The sequence below is a fragment of the Leucoraja erinacea genome, unplaced genomic scaffold, assembly GCF_028641065.1.
Source record: "Leucoraja erinacea ecotype New England unplaced genomic scaffold, Leri_hhj_1 Leri_1099S, whole genome shotgun sequence".
NCBI lineage: Eukaryota > Metazoa > Chordata > Chondrichthyes > Rajiformes > Rajidae > Leucoraja > Leucoraja erinaceus.
In genome coordinates this window covers 10,338-31,640 of record NW_026575340.1, presented here as the reverse complement: position 1 = coordinate 31,640, position 21,303 = coordinate 10,338, and the positions used below count along the sequence as shown (strand labels likewise).

The 21,303-nt window shown below is 51.9% G+C and overlaps 2 protein-coding genes, 1 long non-coding RNA gene and 1 pseudogene across 3 annotated transcripts; 3 read left to right on the top strand and 1 right to left on the bottom strand.

Moving 5' to 3' along the window:
• The first annotated feature begins 762 nt into the window (after nucleotides 1-762).
• Nucleotides 763-2,267, top strand: LOC129715289 (uncharacterized). Its single transcript, XR_008726476.1, has 2 exons — nucleotides 763-1,701; nucleotides 2,124-2,267. It is a non-coding gene; the product is annotated as an uncharacterized LOC129715289 (long non-coding RNA).
• On the top strand, nucleotides 2,060-2,247 carry LOC129715291 (U1 spliceosomal RNA; annotated as a pseudogene).
• An 8,610-nt stretch (nucleotides 2,268-10,877) lies between the features above and the next one.
• On the bottom strand, nucleotides 10,878-16,273 carry LOC129715288 (zinc finger protein 239-like). The gene is made up of 2 exons (XM_055665150.1): nucleotides 16,167-16,273; nucleotides 10,878-13,842 (listed from the first exon to the last, which is right to left on the bottom strand). Exon 2 carries the CDS (start codon nucleotides 13,727-13,729, stop codon nucleotides 12,692-12,694), a length of 1,038 nt encoding a protein of 345 aa, XP_055521125.1. The 5' UTR covers nucleotides 13,730-13,842; nucleotides 16,167-16,273; the 3' UTR covers nucleotides 10,878-12,691.
• A 328-nt stretch (nucleotides 16,274-16,601) lies between these two features.
• On the top strand, nucleotides 16,602-21,075 carry LOC129715290 (zinc finger protein 239-like). The gene is made up of 2 exons (XM_055665151.1): nucleotides 16,602-16,774; nucleotides 19,173-21,075. The coding sequence occupies exon 2, from the start codon at nucleotides 19,295-19,297 to the stop codon at nucleotides 20,267-20,269; it is 975 nt and encodes a 324-aa protein (XP_055521126.1). The 5' UTR covers nucleotides 16,602-16,774; nucleotides 19,173-19,294; the 3' UTR covers nucleotides 20,270-21,075.
• The last annotated feature ends 228 nt before the right edge of the window (nucleotides 21,076-21,303 follow it).

The following is a 21,303-nucleotide window of genomic DNA, read 5'->3' as shown; positions in this document are numbered from 1 at the left end:
GGCGCTGCTGCGCCTTTTTGATCAGCTTGGAGGTGTTGAGGGACCAGGACAGATCCTCCAAGATGTGTACCCCGAGGAATTTGTAGTTGGAGACGCGCTCCACCTCAGTCCCGTTTATATGGATGTGGGTATGTCTGCCCCCTCTGATCTTCCTGAAGTCAACAATAATTTCCATCGTCTTGGGCACTGGCATAATTGATGCCCTTATGAAGCAGGTGGGAACCTCAGACCTCAGTAGTGACAGGTTAAACATGTCTGTAAAAACTCCAGCCAGTTGGTCCGCACAGGTTTTTAGAACAACCGGGTATACCGACTTTAGGACATGACTCTCTGCCACTGTGAGAACTGTGGAACTGGTAAAACCAGAAAGGAAGGGGGGGGGGGGGGGGGCGGTGTAGGGTAGAGGGGGAAGTGTACTTAGAAGTCACTTCTCCTCCTAGGCGGGAGTAACTATGACTCCCTTACATTGAAAGGGGACTATCAAGCTCAATGTTGCGATTAAACACGACAACAAATAAGTTCTGAACTGTAACAGATTATTATTATTATTGTACTATATTTGTGATTTGGGGAAACTATTATATGTACGTATAGCCTCCGAGAATGTTGGATGGAGTTTTGTAAAGATCACGTATTGTATATATTTATTTCTCGAATAAAGTCTATTTTGAAAATAAAAATAAAATATTGCACTATATTTTTGCGCATGTGTATATATGCACTCTGAACTTTTTTTCTTTTCCCATTATGTACTTTGTTTAGAATATTCTGTTGTGCTGCAGCAAGTAAGAATTTAATTGTCCTATCTGGGACACATGACAATAAAACACACTCGACTCATTTTGAGTTATAAATTAGAGAATTCAATGTTCGCTGTCCCTCCTCCCAGATGCAACAAGGACATAGTTCCTTTTGTCCTCACCTTTCACTTAACCCCCCCCACCCTCGTCTCCTCATCCAATATATTAGCCTCCAACAGTTCCGTCATCTCCTAAGGTTTGCCCACCACTAATCACATTTTTCCATCAAAGATTATAGAGGAGATCTTTGCTTTCCATCTCCACCCTTTCTGCCTTCCGCAGTTACTTTCAGTCTGAAGAAGGGTCTCGATCCGAAACGTCGCCTATTCCTTCTCTCCAGAGATGCTGCCTGACCAGCAAAGTTACTCCAGCATTTTGTATACGAAGGAACTGCAGATGCTGGAAAATCGAAGGTAGACAAAAATGGTGGAGAAACTCAGTGGGCGAGGCAGCATCTGTGGAACGAAGGGTCTCGCCCTGAAACGTCGCCTATTCCTTCCCTCCAGAGATGCTGCCTGACAACCAGCTAAATTGTTACTCCAGCATTTGCATCTAACTTCGGTGAATGAAATGCTGGCGGTGGAGCAGACTGCCACCCAGAGGCGATGCTCAGTAACTGCAAGTCGGCGGCAATTTGGCAAAAGCTGCTTCCTTTTAAGGAAGAAATGCAAATGAAGCGAGTAGCAGGGAAAAGCGGGCAAATGTGAAAAAGATCAGAGGCAAAACGAGAAATGAAAGGCGAAAATATGTCCTTTTTTCTGTTTTCGGCAATCAAGTGCAATATAAGATGTTAAAACTGGCTCGTACTGACTTGAAAGAGTAATGGTAGAGGTTGGCTGGGAGGAGCAACGATATTCTAGCATACTTACCTGGCAGGGGAGACACCATGATCACCAAGGTGGTTCTCCCAGCAGAGCGAGATGTCCGTCAGGGAATGTTGCCGACTGGCCCACTGCAGACTGCAGGAGTACGTGCTAAGGGACTCGCTGAAGCTTGGTGCAGCCAACGCCAAGGCTCGGTGGGGGAGGGCCACAATCTAGGGTCCTTCCGCTGCTGGACATGGGGGGCACGGTATGGTGGAGACGCCCCTCAAATTAAATTAAGGGAAGGTATCCCACGCCAGGGGGCCACAGAGTGGCACGGGTGGGGGACTGTTTGGTGAAATTTGAAAAATGTAAAAAAATTGTACTGAAAAAACTTGTATAGTCTCCGAAAATGTCGGATGAATTTTGTTTGTTTGAATGGTTCAGGAATTGTATATATTTATCAATGAATAAAGTCTATTTTGAAATAAAAAAAAAAAAAAAAAAAAAAAAAAAAAAGGTTCTCCCAGGACGAGGCTATCCCATTGCACTTCGGGTGTGCTGACGCCTGCGATGTCCCCAAATGCGGGATACTCGACTGCAAAATTTGTGGTAGTGGGGGACTGCGTTCGCGCTCTCCCCTGATTTACAAATGAAAAATAGAGTTACTGTGCACCAAAGATGCTAGAGGAGCAAGATAGACCACTCCTACGAAATCCAATGGACTGACGTGTGGCACGTAATGGAACTTCCGCCACTTTAGGAATAAGACTCCGTTATACCTCTCGCAGTTTAATCCACGTCAGTCCATTGGATTTTGCAGGAGTTCATCTTGGTCTTAGACCATTATGATATTTGTTTATAATAAATAAAGCACTCTGTACTCACAGTCACCTGATTCTGCGGCTTGGCACGGACACTTTAATAACTGGCACTGGCCACTTTAATAACTGGCACTGGCCACTCAAATCAGCTGCCCCGGACATTTTTTATGATTGGTTTTATTGTATTTTAACGTTGTGTTTTTACCTGCTTTTAACTATTTATACTGTTCCATCAGGCACAAGATGTTTTTAGTGTTATTATGTGTGAAATGTTTTAAATTTCATGTGCGATGCTCCGCTATTCCCTGGGAAACGTCTTTTCATTTTGCACTGTACAACTGTTGCTTGCAAGATGACAATAAAGGTTGATTGATTGATTGATTGATTGATAAGGTGCTGTAAAAAAAAAGGGAAACTGCTTCTAAAATGAGCGACAATGCGCAATGAAAGGTCTCTGGACCATATGCATTCTATGATCTTTGGTTTAATCAGTGTTGTGGTGGAACGGTATGAGTGTTTCTGTGTGAGTGGCAAGATAGAGATAATAGATTTCAAAGTTCCTCATGGATCAGAAGCAACTTTGATTTAAAGCAACTCATGATGTACATGAGCCGTTCTCATGATGTACATAAGCCATAAAGGCAATTATATTTGCTTTTATATTTTTTGCCAATTAGATAAATGCATTTCGTTGTCTCTGTACTGTACACTGACAATGACAATTAAATTGAAGCTGAATCTGAATCTGAATCTGAGATATAAGGAACATAAGGCATAAATATTGCCTATATTTATCTATATTACTAAAAGTCTGATCTTGGCCCACTGTGGTGGTGCGATTTCCGAGAGAGCGCCGCAACCTACGGCCGTCATTTTTGGCCACCTCGCTCAGAGACCCCCTCCGCCTTCCTGGAACAAAGGATTTTTCCTATCGATGAAAAATCAGAGAGTTATTAATGTTTTAAAAAAATTCCCCATTCTCTCTGCTGCCCCCGCTGGCGGCAGGGGGAGGGACTATAAAACCCGGAATTGTCATGCCTCAGTCAGTCTTTGCCAAACCCAGGAAGCGAGAGGGTCACGGCTCTCTGGGCTGCGAATAACACTGAACGCACGGGTGAATAACACTGAACGCACTTGTTTGGAGGTCTAGACTTTTTTGTGTGGGGGGGAGGGGGAAACTGCCTTTCAAGGTCCCTACCTGGTCGGAGAGGCAGCTTTTCTCCGGGCTGCAGCTTCGACCCGTCCTCGCGGCCTACCAGCGGGCATGGAGCGGCATTTCCTGCTGCGGATCGCCCAGAACCTCGGCTTCGGCGGTGGCACAGCGCTGGAGCGCTATCGTGGAGCGGGCGATGCCTTGCCTGAGTCGCCGCGCTGGAGCTCCGGTGAGCAGAGACCGCCGGGAACAACATCGCGGAGCTGCAGGACTGTGGTGCGGGCGGCGGCGCCGAACTTTACGCCAGGAGCCTGGGATCTCGCTACGAGATCGCCAGTTGTGGAGCTCCATCTGGCGCGGCCTTGTCTGCTTCGGAAGCCATGGCCTCCAGTACGGAGGCGGCCATTCCAGGTTTCCCATGCCGCTGTGAGGACTCTCCCGACGCCGGAGCACCACCACCTGGCGAGAACGGCCAGGAACATTGGGCCTCCGTAGAGGCCCGACTATGGGTGAACTGGGGTTGGGGACTGGACTTTGTGCCTTCCCTCATGGTGGGAGCCATTGTGGGGGGATGTTCTTTGTGTTTAAGATTCTCATTGGTGTTATGTCTGTATTCTTTTTTTGTGTGCTGCAAAATGGCAAAAAGCATTTCACTTCATTACATCTCGGTTGTGAATGTGACTAATAAAATACCTTTGATCTTTGGTTTAATCAGTGTTGTGGGGGAACAAACGGTATGTGTGTGTTTCTGTGTGTGAGTGGCAAGATAGAGATAATAGATTTCAAAGTTCCTCATGGATCAGAAGCAACTTTGATTTAAAGCAACTCATGATGTACAGCAGTTCTCATGATGTACATAAGCCATAAAGGCAATTATATTTGTCTTTATTTTTTTTGCCTATAAGATATAAGGAACATAAGCCATAAATATTGCCTATATTTATCTATATTACTAAAAGTCTGATCTTGACCGCTTTTGGCCCACTGTGGTGCGATTTCCGAGAGAGCGCCGCAACCTACGGCCGTCATTTTTGGACACCTCGCTCAGAGACCACCTCCGCCTTCCTGGAACAAAGGATTTTTCCTATCGATGAAAAATCAGAGAGAGATTAATGTTTTAAAAAAAATCCCCATTCTCTCTGCTGCCCCCGCTGGCGGCAGGGGGCGGGACTATAAAACCCGGAATTGTCATGCCTCAGTCAGTCTTTGCCAGACCCAGGAAGCGAGAGGGTCACGGCTCTCTGGGCTGCGAATAACACTGAACGCACGGGCACTCCACGGTGAGTCCCCTTGATGCGGCTGTAAAGTTTGTGTTCACAAAATGAATTTTGGTTGTCAGGTGTGGCTGCAGCCCATTTGTTTGCCTCGCCTTTTAAAAAAAGTTTGTGTTCATAAAATGAATTTTGGTTGTCAGGTGGCTGCAGCCCAATTGTTTGCCTCGCCTTGGCTTTTAAAATCGTTGCAACAGTTGGCTGCGAGCTCAAGAATCCATTCGGCCCACAATGTCTATACTAGCCCTCTGGAAACCAGTACCCTCGGCCCGCAACACCCATGCTAGCGCAACAGACACCCCCCCCCCACTGGCGGGCAATATTGGAATTGGTGGAGAGGTGGAATATTGCATTGGTGACCAGCCCTCCCGTGTGATGCTGGGACCCAACGGGTCCCACTATTAATGATTTGGATGAGGGAATTGAATGCAACATCTGCAAGTTTGCGGATGACACGAAGCTGGGGGGCAGTGTTAGCTGTGAGGAGGATGCTAGGAGGCTGCAAGGTGACTTGGATAGGCTGGGTGAGTGGGCAAATGCATGGCAGATGCAGTATAATGTGGATAAATGTGAGGTTATCCACTTTGGTGGCAACAACAGGAAAGTAGACTATTATCTAAATGGTGGCCGATTAGGAGAAGGAGAGATGCAACGAGACCTGGGTGCCATGGTACACCAGTCGTTGAAAGTAGGTATGCAGGTGCAGCAGGCAGTGAAGAAAGCGAATGGTATGTTAGCTTTCATAGCAAAAGGATTTGAGTATAGGAGCAGGGAGGTTCTACTGCAGTTGTACAGGGTCTTGGTGAGACCACACCTGGAGTATTGCGTACAGTTTTGGTCTCCAAATCTGAGGAAGGACATTATTGCCATAGAGGGAGTGCAGAGAAGGTTCACCAGACTGATTCCTGGGATGTCAGGACTGTCTTATGAAGAAAGACTGGATAGACTTGGTTTATACTCTCTAGAATTTAGAAGATTGAGAGGGGATCTTATAGAAACTTACAAAATTCTTAAGGGGTTGGACAGGCTAGATGCAGGAAGATTGCTCCCGATGTTGGGGAAGTCCAGGACAAGGGGTCACAGCTTAAGGATAAGGGAGAAATCCTTTAAAACCGAGATGAGAAGAACTTTTTTCACACAGAGAGTGGTGAATCTCTGGAACTCTCTGCCACAGAGGGTAGTTGAGGCCAGTTCATTGGCTATATTTAAGAGGGAGTTAGATGTGGCCCTTGTGGCCAAGGGGATCAGAGGGTATGGAGAGAAGGCAGGTACGGGATACTGAGTTGGATGATCAGCCATGATCATATTGAATGGCGGTGCAGGCTCGAAGGGCCGAATGGCCTACTCCTGCACCTAATTTCTATGTTTCTATGTTTCTATGTTGGTTCAGGAAGGTGTGATCTGAAGAGACAAACAATTGTGGAGAACTGTGGAACTGGTAAAACCAGAAAGGAGGGGGGGGTGGGGGGGTGTAGGGTGGAAGGGGAAGTGTACTTTGAAGTCACTTCTCCTTTTAGGCGGGAGTAACTATGACTCCCTTACGTTGAAAGGGGACTATCAAGCTCATTGTTGCGATTAAACACGACTGGCTGACCTCACTGATTCCGGATCAGGTAATCTGCCCAACCGAGTCCTTCACTGTCCACCGTGCTGACAGAACAGAAGCATCTGGGAAATCCAAGGGTGGAGGAGTCTGCTTCATGACCAATAACAACTGGTGCAACCCTGGAAATATCAAGATGCTTTCCCGTTCCTGCTCGCCGGGCTGGAGCACCTGACAATCTCATGCCGCCCATTCTACCTTCCCCGGGAGTTTGGCTCAGTGATCGTCACAGCCGTCTACATTCCACCGCAGGCGGACACCAACGTGGCACTATCGGCCCTACACGATGTGCTATGTCGACATCAAAACAAGTACCCGGATGCGGCTATGGTGGTGGCTGGAGATTTTAATAAATCAAATCTCAAGAAGGTCATGCCGACTTTCTACCAACACATCACGCGTGCCACCAGGGGGGAGAGAACTTTGGACCACTGCTAAACACCATTCAGGAAAGGCTACAAGGCCGTTTCACTCCCTCCCCTAGGAAAATCTGACCACGCTGCCATTTTTTCCTGTTGCCGGAGTATAAACAGAGGATAGTTCGAGAAGCGGTAGAGACGAGGGACGTAAAGCGGTGGTCCGACCAGTCAGAGGCCATGCTGCAAGATGCACTAAGTGATATCGACTGGAATATGTTCGAAGCAAGTTCCAGTGACGTCAGTGAGTTTGCGGAAGCAGTCACGGACTTCATCGCAACAGTAACCGACAACATCGTCCCCACGGTAAGGGTAAGCACCTTTCCGAACCAAAAACCCTGGGTAGACAGGTCTGTTTGTGTGGCCCTGAATGCTCGCACCACTGCCTGCAACTCGGGCCTGACATCAGGAAACATGGACGTCTACAAGGCAGAGTCCTACCGACTGCGAAGGGCGGTGAAGGACGCAAAGAGAAGGTACAGAGACAAGATGGAGTTACAGATGGAGCAGCAGGACACCAGAAGCCTGTGGCAGGGGCTACGGATTGTAACCAACTACCGGAGCACCCCTCCCTCATCCGCAAGTGCCGGCACCTCCCTAGCTGACGACCTGAACTCCTTCTACGCTCATTTCGAGAGGGGCAACACCACTCCAGGTCTGCCGACTATCGACAATACCGACAGCGGGCTGGCTACCGAAGCTGAAGGGAGGAATATGCACACATTCTCGCTGTCCGAGCACGACGTGAGGAGGGCACTGACACAGGTGAACACGAGAAAAGCTGCAGGCCCCGATGGCATCTCGGGGCGAGTACTCAAGTCCTGTGCTACGCAGCTAGCTCCAGTGCTCACTACATTATTCAATCTCTCCATGGACAAGTCCGTGGTCCCTGCCAGTTTCAAAATATCTATCATTGTACCGGTACCTAAAAATGCCTCCCCAGCCTGTCTGAATGATTACCGTCCGGTGGCCCTTACCTCGGTAGTCATGAATTGCTTTGAGAGGCTGGTGAAGAATCACATCTGCGCCTTCCTCCCTCGGAACATGGACCCGTTGCAGTTCGCATACCGTCTAAACAGATCCACGGACGATGCAGTCTCCCAGGTCTTGCACACCGCTCTCTCCCATCTGGACAGCCAGAAGGGGGGCTACGTGAGGATGCTGTTCATAGACTACAGTTCAGCCTTCAACACGATAGTCCCCACCTGACTAGCCGGGAAGCTAATGGAATTGGGGCTCAACACCTTCCTGTGTGCCTGGGTCCTGCACTTTCTCACCGCCAGGCCACAGGTAGTCAAGATGGGAGGGAATACATCAAAGTCCCTCACCCTGAGCACAGGATCGCCCCAGGGTTGCGTCCTCAGCCCCCTATTGTACTCCCTGTACACACATGATTGTGTGGCTCGGATCAGCTCTAACTCAATAATTAAGTTTGCTGATGGCACTGTGGTGGTGGGCCTGATCTCAGACAACGATGAGAAGGCCTATCGGGAGGAGGTGGCTGATCTAGCACTCTGGTGCCAGGATAACAGCCTCCTCTTGAACATCAAAAAAACGAAGGGCTGATCATGGACTTTAGGAGGGCACATCGCCGAAGACGTACACTCCATTGAGGATAAATGGGGATCCTGTGGATAGGGTGAACTGTTTTAAATATCTGGGAGTCCACATCTCCGAGGATATGACATGGGCATCACACGCCTCAGCACTCGTGAGTAAGGCAAGGCAGCGCCTTTACCACCTCAGGCAATTGAGGAAATTCAGAGCGTCTCCGAGGATCCTCCTGTGCTTCTACGCAGCGGCGGTGGAAAGCATCTTGTCCCGGAACATTACCATCTGGTTTGGGAATTGCTCTGCCAAGGAAAAGAAGGCTCTGCAGAGAGTAGTGCGTTCGGCCGAACACACTATGGGAACTTCACTTGCCCCCCTGCAGGAACTATACATCAGGAGGTGCAACTCCAGAGCCAACAATATCATGAGAGACCCCTTCCACCCCTGCAACGGACTGTTCCAGCTGCTACGGTCAGGCAAATGCCTCCGTTGCCATGCGGTGAGAACAGAGAGGTTGAGAAGGAGTTTCTTCCCAGAGGCCATTCGGACTGTAAACGCCTATCTCACCAGGAACTAACTCTACTGAACGTTTTTCCTTCCATTATTTATTATGTATAGGTATATGTGTGTTTATGATTATGTTTATAGTTTGTTTGATTGTTTGTCTTTTTGCACAAAAGTCCGCGAGCATTGCCACTTTCATTTCATTGCACATCTCGTATGTGTATGTGACAAATAAACTTGACTTGACCTGACAACAAATAAGTTCTGAACTGCAACAGATTATTATTATTATTATTATTATTGTACTATATTTGTGATTTGGGAAAACTATTATATGTACGTATAGCCTCCGAGAATGTTGGATGGAGTTTTGTAAAGATCACGTATTATATATATTTATTTCTCGAATAAAGTCTATTTTGAAAATAAAAATAAAATATTGCACGGAGGACAAGAAGGCTCTGCAGAGAGTAGTGTGTTTGGCCAAACGCACTATGGGAACTACACTCGCCCCCCCTGCATGACCTATATATCAGAAGGTGCAGATCCAGAGCCAGCAACATTATGGGGGACCCCTTCCACCCCAGCAACAGACTGTTCCAGCTGCTACGGTCAGGCAAACGCCTCCGCTGTCATGCTGTGAAAACAGAGAGGATGAGACGGAGTTTCTTCCCAGAGGCCATTAGGTCTGTAAACTCTTATCTCACCAGGGACTAACGTACCGTACCAATTCTGTTTTGTAGTTTTTTGCACAACCCGCAGGCAGTGGTGCAACACTTCCGATGGCCCGGGACTCTTGCACTGAGGCTGCTCCATGGCTGGAGCTGCAGCGAGCGACTCGCCAGCCCGGCAAACACTCGCCAGCTCCAGCTCCCCATCCGCCCCGACACTTCTTCTACTTTCATCCCTCCCTCCCTCCGCCCCGCTCTCCAACACCCCCCATGAGTTGATATTAGTTTTAAAATTCTCGTTGATCACAGAATGTCTCACGACAGAGCGTGAGAAATGTTGTGATCAGCGTGAGAATTGGGCGAAATGCGTGAGAGTTGGCAGCTCTGTATCTTTGAAGTACTGCGCAGGTGTACGACTGCCCGACGGCTACAGATATGAATGGAGGCGAGAATAATTTCTTATCATTTCTGGCATTTTCTTTCATTATTGATAGCACAATATGAATTCTGAAGAATTCCGAAGAACACAGCGAGGTCAGGAAAAACTTGCTTTAATTAACAATTGTTACGTAAGGCACAAATGCGTCAAGACTTTATTTAAAAAAACACTTTAAAATGCCTTTACGTTTGTCTGCTCCTCGACAGGGCCAAGGAGGGCTTATATTAGGAACATTTCTCTATCCGTTTCCACCACAGATGGCTGACCTGCTGAGTTCTACCGGCACTTTGGAGGGGAATGGACGGGCGACGTGTCGGGTCTGGACCCTGCTCTTCCTCCAGTTTGCGTGTCACCTCACTCTGGCAATGGAGGAGGCCCAGGACACAAAGATCAGTGTGGGAGTGGGAAGGGGAGTTAAAGTGGTTGGCAACCGGGAGATCCAGCAGGCCTTTGCGGAACGAGCGCAAGTGTAGGGTGAAATGCACGCCTAGTCTAGATACAGGGAGAGAGAGTGCGTGTGTGAGAGAGCAGGAGAGACAGGGAGTGACAGAGAGAGGGTGTGTGAGAGTGAGAGAGTGTGTGTGAGAGTGAGACGGGGAGTGTGTGTGTGAGAGAGACAGTGTGTGTGAGAGAGAGACGGGGAGTGTGAGAGTGTGAGACGGGGAGTGTGTGTGAGAGAGAGAGTGTGTGTGTGAGAGAGAGAGTGTGTGTGAGAGTGAGAGTGTGTGTGTGTGTGTGAGAGAGAGAGTGTGTGTGAGAGAGAGAGGGAGTGTGTGAGAGAGAGAGGGAGTGTGAGAGAGAGAGAGAGGGAGTGTCAGAGAGAGAGGGAGGAGTGTAGAGAAGGAGTGAGGGAGTGCATGCGAGAAAGAGAACAAGATAGAGGGGGAGTGTGAGAGAAAGTGTGTGTGCATGAGAGATAGGGAGTGCGAGTGAGAAAGAGAGAGTGTGTGTGAGGGAGAACAAGGGAGGGAGTGTGTGTGTGAGAGATGTGTGGGACATGGAGAGGGGGTGTGGGAGAGTGGTGAAGGGGACGTGGGGAGGGGGGGTTATTTATTTCTGCATGGGAGGGGCACTGGAGGGAAAGGGTGTCGAGGTTGTGTGTGGGACAGACAGGGAGCAAGCGAGGAAGTGTGTGAGAGCAGGGGGGGCATGGGAGGGTGGGGTGGAGAGTAATTCTGTACGAGTAGATGTGGAGAGAGAATGGAGGGAGAGGGGAGAGTGTGGGGAAGGGGAGAGAGAGACAATAGACAATAGGTGCAGGAGTAGGCCATATGACCCTTTGTGCCAGCACCGCCATTCAATGTGATCATGGCTGATCATCTCCAAACAGTACCCAGTTCCTGCCTTCTCCCCATATCCCCTGACTTCGCTATCTTTAAGAGCACTATCTAGCTCTCTCTTGAAAGTATCCAGAGAACCGGCCTCCACCGCCCTCTGAGGCAGAGAATTCCAGACTCACCACTCTCTGTGAGAAAAAATGTTTCCTCGTCTCCGTTCTAAATGGCCTAACCCTTATTCTTAAACTGTGACCCCTGGTTCTGGGACTCCCCCCAACATCGAGAACATGTTTCCTGTCTCTAGCATGTCCAAACCCGTAATAATGTTATATGTTTCAATAAGATTTCCTCTCATCCTTCTAAACTCCAGAGTGTACAAGTCCAGCCGCTACATTCGCTCAGCATATGACAGTCCCGCCATCCCGGGAATTAACCTTGTAAACCTACGCTGCAGTTCTTCAATCTGCCCACTCATCCAACCTGTCCAAGTCACCCTGCATTCTCATAACATCCTCTTCACAGTTCACACTGCCAAGCTTTGTGTCATCTGCATATCAGCCAATGTTACTTTGAATCCATTCATCTAAATAATTGATCTATATTGTAAATAGCTGCGGTCCCAGCACAGAGCCTTGCAGTATCGTACTATCGCTAGAGAGGAATGTATTTGTGCAGATTTAAGGGACATTGGTCAGGTAGCATTTGGAGTATTGCATACAGTTCTGGTCACTCCATTACAGGACTGATGTGGAGGCTTTGGGGAAGGTGCAGAGATGGTTAACCAGAATGGTTTAAAACCAAGGAACTGCAGATGCTGGTTTACAAAAAAAGGACACAAAATGCTGGAGTAACAGTGGGACAGGCAGCATCTCTGGAGAGAAGGAATGGGTGACTCTTCGGGATGAGACTGAAGAAGGGTCTCGATCCGAAACGTTGCCCATTCCTTCCAGCATTTTTGTGTTTATCTAAACAGCGCCTATCCACCTGGTGGTGTGCCAGCAGGCTGGTGGATTGGGCAAAGGCGTTGCCACAGAGCGGGCAGGTGAAGGGGCGCTGGCCGGTGAGGACTCGCCGACCCGCTCATTGCTGTGGGTATGTCGGTGCTGCCACAGGCTGGACATGCGGGTGAAACCCTTGCTTCACTCAACGCACACAAAGGGACTCTCTCTCTGGTGTGTATCCGCTGGTGCTCCCGCAGCCCCTGTGCTCTCTTGAACCGCTTGCCACAGTGGGAGCAGCCGCTCGCCGGCGTGGGCATGCCGGTGCTGCCGCAACCCCCGCGAGCTGTCAAACTCCTCACCGCAGTATAGGCATGCGTAGGGCTGGCCACTGGTGTGCACACGCTGGTGAGACAGGGCGTGGGAGGCCATGGCAAAGCGCTATCCACACACCGGGCTGGGGAAGGGATGGTCGCTGGCGTGCACCCGCCTGTGTTGCTTCAGGTGCGTTGACGACTTGAACCCTTTGCCACAGTCGGAGCAGGTAAAGGGCCGCTCATTGCTATGCACCCGCCGGTGCTGCCATAGCCCTGACATCTGGGCAAAGCTTTTGCCACAGGTGGAGCAGCCATGGGGCTTCTCACACGTGTGCACCCGCCGGTGCATCTTCAGGACCTGCGCCGTCTTGAAGCCTTTGCTGCAGTCGGAGCAGCCGAAGGGCCTCTTGCTGGAGGTGTAGGGGCATTTGCTGGTTTGGGTGCGAGTGCAGGGGCGATCGCCGGTGTGGGTGTGCTGGTGGGACAGCAGGTGATTGGACTGGGTGAAGCCCTTGCCGCACTGGGTGCAGGTGTAGGGACGCTCGCCGGTGTGGGTGCGCTGGTGCACCAGCAGGTTGCTGGAGTGGGTGAAGCCCTTGCCGCACTGGGCGCAGGTGTAGGGGCGCTCGCCGGTGTGGGTGTGCTGGTGCTCCAGCAGGTAGCTGGAGCGGATGAAGCCCTTGCCGCAGTCGCTGCAGGTGTAGGGCCGCTCCCCGGTGTGCATGCGCTTGTGCACCTTCAGGACCATGGACGACTTGTAGCCTTTGCCGCAGTCGGAGCAGGTGAAGGGCCGCTCACTGCTGTGCACCCGCTGGTGCTCCCGCAGCCCCGATAACTGGGCAAAGCTCTTTCCGCAGGTGGAGCAGCCATAGGGCTTCTCGCCCGTGTGCACCCGCTGGTGGATCTTCAGGTGAGTCGCCGTCTTGAAGCTCTTGCCGCAGTCAGAGCAGGTGAAGGGCCTTTCACCAGAGTGCACGCGGTTGTGGTGCCGCAGGCTATCGTAGCTGGCGAAGTTCTTGCCGCACTCCGAGCAGTCGAAGGGGCGTTCTCCCGTGTGCACCCGCCGGTGGGTCTCCAGCTGGCTCGGGCTCTGCCAGGCCTTGCCACACACGTCGCACTCATAACGCTTCTCCTTGTTGTGCCCCGTCATGTGGTCCTCCATCGAAGCTCCGCCCGCACACTGAGCAGAGGGGGTGGGGGCTCACTGGCACCCTGGCTGCCCTCAATGACCGCTCACGTCCCCGTCTCTCCGTCCACAGCAACGGCTCCTAAACCCTGCAGGAGGGGAACACAGAGGATCAACAAGCTGGCAAACAGGACATTACTACTGCGTGAACATTAACAGTCCTTGAGGGGGAGGGGAGGGCAGGGGGTGAGAGTGGGGGCAGGGGAATGGAGAGGAGGGAATGAGGGGGAGGGGGGCGATGGAGAGGAGGGGGTGGAGTGCGGATGAGGGGGGGATGCCCTGCGCCATGACGTACCCCCACCCTGCACCTTGACATACCCAGCCACACACATGACTCACGCCTGACGTCACGGTGCGGACTGCCGGAACTGCCCTGCCGGCGTTTGTGGGGAACATGGGCAGGTTACACCGCGGCCTCCTGCCACCATGTGCACGCTACAGTCGGACGACCAGAGACGCTGCACCGCGGCCTCCCGCCGCATATGGCTGCGTGTGGGTGTGGCAGTGCCTAACGGCAGCGGCTCGACTAGAGCCGTCTGTCTTTTATTTTTAATTTTTGTCTTGTTAGATGTATGTCTTGAGCTAGTTTTTATTATTTTTTTCGCTGTGTAATAGTGGGGGGTGGGAGAAACCGTTTGATCTCCTCCCTGTGCGGGGACCCGACTTTTTCCCTGTCGGGTCTCTGGTGTCGTTGGGCCTATCATCGTGGAGCCGGTGACGGCCTCCGGCCGGGACCAACCTGGGGCTCCAGTCGCGGAGCCTGCGGAACTGACATCGCGGAGCGGGAGGAGCTGTTGTGGTGCGCGGCTGCGACCCGACTTTGGAGCTTCGGAAGCTCCGGCCACAGGCCCGGTGGACAGGAACATCGGGAGCTCCAGGTCCCTGGTGGGAGACCGCTTTCTTGAGCTCCACAACGGCAACTTCTCCCGCTGGAATCGCGGGGTTTAAAGGACACGGAGCCCGGGCCTAACATCGCCACGTGCGGCTTAAATGGCCCCAGTAGCCTCTATGTTGCAGTTGGACTGCTGGACCGCGGGATAATCAATCAATCAATCAATCAGTTTTATTCGTCACATTGCAAATAAAGTGCAAGTGAAATGAATTTGTCAGCAGCAATACAATGATAAAGAACACACAATACACAATAAAAATGTAACACAAACATCCACCACAGCATTTATCACTGTGGTGGAAGGAACAGCAATTGGCCAGTCCTCCTCCATTTCCCCCCGTGGTCGGGACCAGAGTCCAGAGTCAGTCCAGGATCGGCTGTTCTTCCCCACCGGAGACCGCGAAACCCTTCTTCAGACATCGAGGTTGGTGTAGGCCGCAGGCCGGCGGTCGAAGATTTAAAATTTGCGCCGCAGCCAGAAGCACCGCAGACCGCAGGGCCGGCGGTCAGAGCTCCCCTCTAGGGGTGAAGGTAAGTCCATGCCGGGTCCGCGGTAGACGTTGGCTGCGGCCGGCGGTGGAAGCTCCTTCTTCTCCCGGGTCCCTCCACGAGGGATCCCGGGCTGTAGATGCCGCGCCAGCTGGAGCTCTGCAGACCGTCTCAGGCTTCAGGCTGCTGCGGGCCAGCGAAACGGAGCGCTCCCCTCCAGCAAGGGCTCGCCCGCTCCACGCCGAGAGTCCACTCTGCGCCAGCCGCTGAAGCCCCGGGCGCGTCTCTGGGAAAGGCCGCGCCGATCCTCGCTGTTAGGCCACGGAGGAGGCGACCGAGGTGCCGTTTCCCCCTCACACCCCCCACAAGATACACAAAGAAACGCAAAAAACATACTGTAAAACATACTAAAAAAACAAAAAAAGTGGAAAAAAAACGGACAACGAAATAAGACTTTGCCTTCCATCACAGTGAGGATATATTGGAGACACTGTGATGGATGTTTATGTAAACTGTGTTACGTGTGGGTCTTGGGGGTTTTTTTTTGTAATGTAAAACTGTAGGAAACGAAATTTCGTTCAAACCAAGTTGTTTGAATGACAATAAAAGGCATGTATGTGACGAATAAACTTGACTTGACATTCTATCTATCTATTCTATCTAAGGTGTGCGCTACAGTCGGAGGACCAGAGACGCTGCACCGTGGCCTCCCGCCGCAAGGTGCGCGCTACAGTCGGAGGACCAGAGACGTTGCACCGCGGCCTCCCGCCGCAAGGTGTGCGCTACAGTCGGAGGACCAGAGACGCTGCACCGCGGCCTCCCGCCGCAAGGTGCGCGCTACAGTCGGAGGACCAGAGACGCTGCACCGCGGCCTCCCGCCGCAAGGTGTGCGCTACAGTCGGAGGACCAGAGGGCGCCCAGATCTAACACACTCACATCCCCCCTCCGTCCGCACACCTCAGGCTCTGGGTCCTCGGATCGCCCTCGGGAAGGGAAGGGAGGAGAGGGTGGGGAAATAAACGCTGTTCCCACCTGATCTGCCAGCGATGAGCGGAAGCAAAGCCTTGTCCCGTCCAAAGATCCTATATCGGAGTGGAGTATCGGACCCGCGTCACGTGACCGGCGCCCAGGTCCCGCCCCCTCCCCACTGACGGGCAGCGCCAGCGGCCAATGGGAGCAGAATCCGCTCTACCCCCCACTGACGGGCAGCGCCAGCGGCCAATGGGAGCAGATTCCGCTCTACCCCCTGACGGGCAGCGCCAGCGGCCAATAGGAGCAGATTCCGCTACCCCCCTCACTGACGGGCAGCGCCAGCGGCCAATAGGAGCAAGGTCCGCCCCCTCCCCACTGACGGGCAGCGCCAGCGGCCAATGGGAGAACATTCCGCTCTACCCCCACCCCCCCCAGACGTCACAAAGGCCAGGTCCTGCCCCCTGCTTGCGTCTGACCAATCAGAGTCGCGTCCCCGCTGCGCCAGCGCCAGCGCCATGACAGTGGGCGGGTGCAGCAGCATCTGTGGAGCGAGGGTCGAGAACCTTCTTCAGTCTTGCTCCGCTCTGTAATCTCTGCACTCGCCCTCGCCTCATCCCATCCAATCCCGCCTGGAGGACCAGGCGCTCATCACGGAGTGACTGTAGTAGGTATGTTGCAAAGCCTAGCTGAAACGTGTCTCTAAATCTGTCCCAGCCCGTGTGTGTGATTTTGGCGCCATTTAGAGGGGGGCGGGTTTAAAACGCGGTTTCCCCTGGGCTGTTCAAATCGAGGATGTTCAGCCTAGTTTATTATTAACGAATAATCGCTGGAAGATTCCCTCGCTTGAGCTATTATTAGTTTTAAGGGCTGTAAAGGTGCTTGGTCTGACACACTGTATGTAACCTTTACTAAAGCGTTTATTAAAGCACATGGTACACACGTCCCAGCACTGGCTGCATCCAGCCTACATAGAAACATAGAAATTAGGTGCAGGAGTAGACCATTCGGCCCTTCGAGCCTGCACCGCCATTCAATATGATCATGATCCCCTTGGCCACAAGGGCCACATCTAACTCTCTCTTAAATATAGCCAATGAACTGGCCTCAACTACCCTCTGTGGCAGAGAGTTCCAGAGATTCACCACTCTCTGCGTGAAAAAAGTTCTTCTCATCTCGGTTTTAAAATATTTCCCCTTTATCCTTAAGCTGTGACCCCTTGTCCTGGACTTCCCTAACATCGGGAACAATCTTCCTGCATCTAGCCTGTCCAACCCCTTAAGAATTTTGCATGGTACAAGATATACTAAAAACATTGTCCATTTGTTTTATCTCCAAATAAACCACCCTAGCTCTTTTCGCTGCTTCCTCTGTCATTTGGTCCCTCATAAACATAGGTCATTTGTTTACAAAGATGTGACTGTCTATTTCTCTCTTCCTTTATTGCCTCCTCCCCCATAAACATTGGTCATTTGGTTTATGGCATCTTACTTTCAAAGATATCTCTCTAGCTCCTTCACTTGGGAGACAATGTTATCTCACACACCCCGCAACCTAAGGCAAGCCTAATTTGACACTAAATATAAGCTGTAAGCTAGCCCAGAAGCCAATTTAATATCTTCTTATATTTTTAACTAAAATTCGGCTTCATCAGTGTTTAGTAGGCTGGGTCATTAATCCTTGGAGCGCAGGAGGATGAGTGGTGTTCTTGTAGAGGTGTACAAAATCATGAGGAGAATAGATCGGGTAGATGCACAGAGACTCTTGCCCAGAATAGGGGAATCGAGAACCAGAGGACATGGGTTTAAGCTGAAGGGGAGAAGGTTTAATAAGAATTTGAGGGGTGAATTTTCATACAAAGGGTGGTGGGGGTATGGAATGAGCTGCCAGAGGAGGGAGGTGAGGCTGGGGCTATCCCATAGTTTAATAAACAGTTAGCAGGTACGCGGATAGGACAGGTTTGGAGTGATATGGACCAAGAGCAGGCGGGTGGGACTAGTGTAGCTGGGACATGTTGGTTGGTGTGGGCGAGTTGGGCCGAAGGGCCTTTTTCAACATTGTATCACCATGACTATGAGAAAGTGCTGGAGTAACTCAGGAGGTCAGGCAGCATCTGTGAAGGAGATAGACACAAAGAGCTGGAGTAATTCAGCGGGTCAGGCAGCATCTGTGGAGAGAATGAATGTGTGACATTTTGGGTCGAGACCCTTCTTTAGTTTAGTTTAGTTTAGAGATGCAGCGCGGAAACAGATCTTTCAGCCCGTGGAGTCCACACCGACCAGCGATCACCCCGTACACTAACACTATCCTACGCACATTAGGGACAAATTAATAATTTTGCGGAGGCCGATTAATCTACAACCCTGAACGTCTTTGAAATGTTGGAGGAAACTGGAGCACCCAGAGTAAAAACCCACACAGGTCAAGGGGAGAACGTTCAAACTCCGCACAGACAGCACCCGTAGTCAAAGGTTCAAAGGTTATTTTAATGGTCACATACACCTAGTGAAATGCTTCTTGCCAATGCAGCACATAAAGAAAGAATACAGACATAACAATAATAAAGAAATTTAAACATAAAAACATCCTCCCACAATGGTTCCCATTATGAGGGAGGAAAAAGTGTCCAGTCCCTATCCCGTGTCCACCCATAGTCGGGCCTATTGAGGCCTCCACAGTTGCCTTTAAGGAGGCCCGATGTTCCAGGCCGTTCTCGCAGGATGATTGTACTCCGGCGTCGGGAGAATCCTCTCAGCGGCATGGGAACCCTGGAACGGCTGCTTCCCTTACTAAAGACCGCGGCTTCCGAAGCCAACAAGGCCGCGCCGGTTGGAGCTCCACCACTGGCGATCTCATCGAGAGATCCCAGGCTCCCGATGTTTAAGTTCAGCGCCGCCGCCCGCAGTCAGGATAGAACCCGGGTCTCTGGCGGTGAGGCAGCAACTGTACCTCTGTGCCACTGTGCCGTGTAGAATTATATAACGTTTTCCCCCGCCATAAACGCACCCAATATGTGCTAGTAATGTCCTGTTTGCCAGCTTGTTGACCCTCTGTGTTCCCCTCGTGCAGAGTTTAGGAGCCGTTACTGTGGACGGAGAGACGGGGACGTGAGCGGCCATTGAGGGTGGCCAAGGTGCCGGTGACCCCCCACATCTGTTCGGTGTGCGGGCTGAGCTTCGACGGAGGACCACATGATGGGGCACCATAAGGGGAAGCGTTGTGAGTGCGACGTGTGTGGTAAGACTTTCCCGGCCCCGAGCCAGCTGGAGATCCATCTGCGGCATCACACGGGAGAACGCCCCTTTGTCTGCTCAACGTGCGGCAAGAGCTTCGCCCACTACAGCAACCTGCTGCGCCACAACCGCGTGCACTCCGAAGAGAGGCCCTTCACTTGCTCCGACTGCGGCAAAGGCTACAAGTCATCCTCGGAACTGAAATCGCACAGGTTCCTGCACACCGGGGAGCGGCCCTACACCTGCAGCGACTGCGGCAAGGGCTTCGCCCGCTTCGACGGCCTGCAGAAGCACCAGCGCACCCACACTGGCGAACGCCCCTACACCTGTGCCCAGTGTGGCAGAGGCTTCACCCAGTCCAGTCACCTGCTGGACCACCACCGCACCCACACCAGTGAGCGCCCCTACACCTGTGCCCAGTGCGGCAAGGGCTTCACCCACTCCAGCAGCCTGCAGCATCACCAGCGCACCCACACCGGCGAGCGCCCCTACACCTGCGCCCAGTGCGGCAAGGGCTTCACCCGCTCCACCAGCCTGCGTTACCACCAGCGCACCCACACCGGCGAGCGCCCCTACACCTGCGCCCAGTGCGGCAAGGGCTTCACCACCTCCAGCAGCCTGCTGGTGCACCAGCGCACCCACACCGGCGAGCGCCCCTACACCTGCGCCCAGTGCGGCAAGGGCTTCACCCACCTCCACCGGTCTGCGGTACCACCAGCGCACCCACACCGGCGAGCGCCTCTACACCTGCACTCAGTGCGGCAAGGGCTACACTGCCTCCACCGGTCTGCTGTACCACCAGCGGGTGAACGCCGGCGACTGTCCCTTCCCCAGCCCGGTGCGTGGAGAGCGCTTTGCCGTGGCCTCCCACGCCCTGTCTCACCAGCACGTGCGCACCAGTGGTCCGCCCTACGACTGTCCGTACTGTGGTGAGGAGTTTGACAGCTCGCGGGGGTTGCGGCAGCACAGGCGGACCCACGCCGGCGAGCAGCTGCTCCCACTGTGACAAGAGAGCACGGGGGCTGGGGGGGGGCACCAGTGGAAACACACCGGAGAGAGACCCTTTGTGTAGCAAGGATTTCACCCGTATGTCCAGCCTGTGGCAGCACCGGCGTACTCACAGCGGTGACCATACCTTCCCCTGCCCGTCCTGTGGTGAAGGCTTCACCCGCCTTGCCAAGCTGCTGGAGTCCCGGTGAGTCCACACCGGCCAGCGCCCCTTCACCTGCTCACTCTGTGGCAACGCCTTTACCCGCTCCTCCAGCCTGCTGGCACACCGCCACATGGATAGGTGCTGTTTAGGTAAAGACAAAATGCTGGAAGGAATGGGTAACGCATCGGGTCGTTTCTTCAGTCATCCTTTCCACCTCTCCAGAGATGCTGTCTGTCCCGCTGAGTTACTCCAGCACTTTGTGTCTGTAAATAAGTGATCAAACACACTTGTACTTTACACTAGTCTTTAATGAGAACACAGGGTTAAACACACATCAGCAGTCACTGTCTCCAGTCTGCTACTGTACCGTGCAGAAGGAGAAGAAGGCGTTATTATAATTGGTAACTAAAGGCAAGGTAAGGCAAGTTTATTTGTATAGCACCATTCGTGCAAACAGCAATTCAAGGTGCTTTACAGGAAAGAAAAAAAAAATAGTCAATAATTAAAAATTGCAAAACAAGCAATACGACAAATGTATGAATAATAAAACAACGTCAATGAAACAATAAAACAATTTTAAAAAGCACTTAAAAGGGTTAAAATTAGACGGTTAAGATTGCCTGCATGTCGGGTTATGGACAAGCTGTAGTAAACAACAGTCTCCCCATCCTCCCACTCGCAACAAGGGCAGAGTCCCCCTAGTCCTCACCTTTCACCCCACCAGCCGTCACATACAAAAGGTAATCCTCCGTCAGTTTCGCCACCTCCAACGTGACCCCACCACTCGCCACATCTTCCCATCTCCCCCCATATC

Bases quoted from the DNA above. Each gene is read 5' to 3' on its own strand.
- LOC129715288 (XM_055665150.1), bottom strand. From the start codon at position 13,729: ATGGAGGACCACATGACGGGGCACAACAAGGAGAAGCGTTATGAGTGC.
- LOC129715290 (XM_055665151.1), top strand. From the start codon at position 19,295: ATGATGGGGCACCATAAGGGGAAGCGTTGTGAGTGCGACGTGTGTGGT.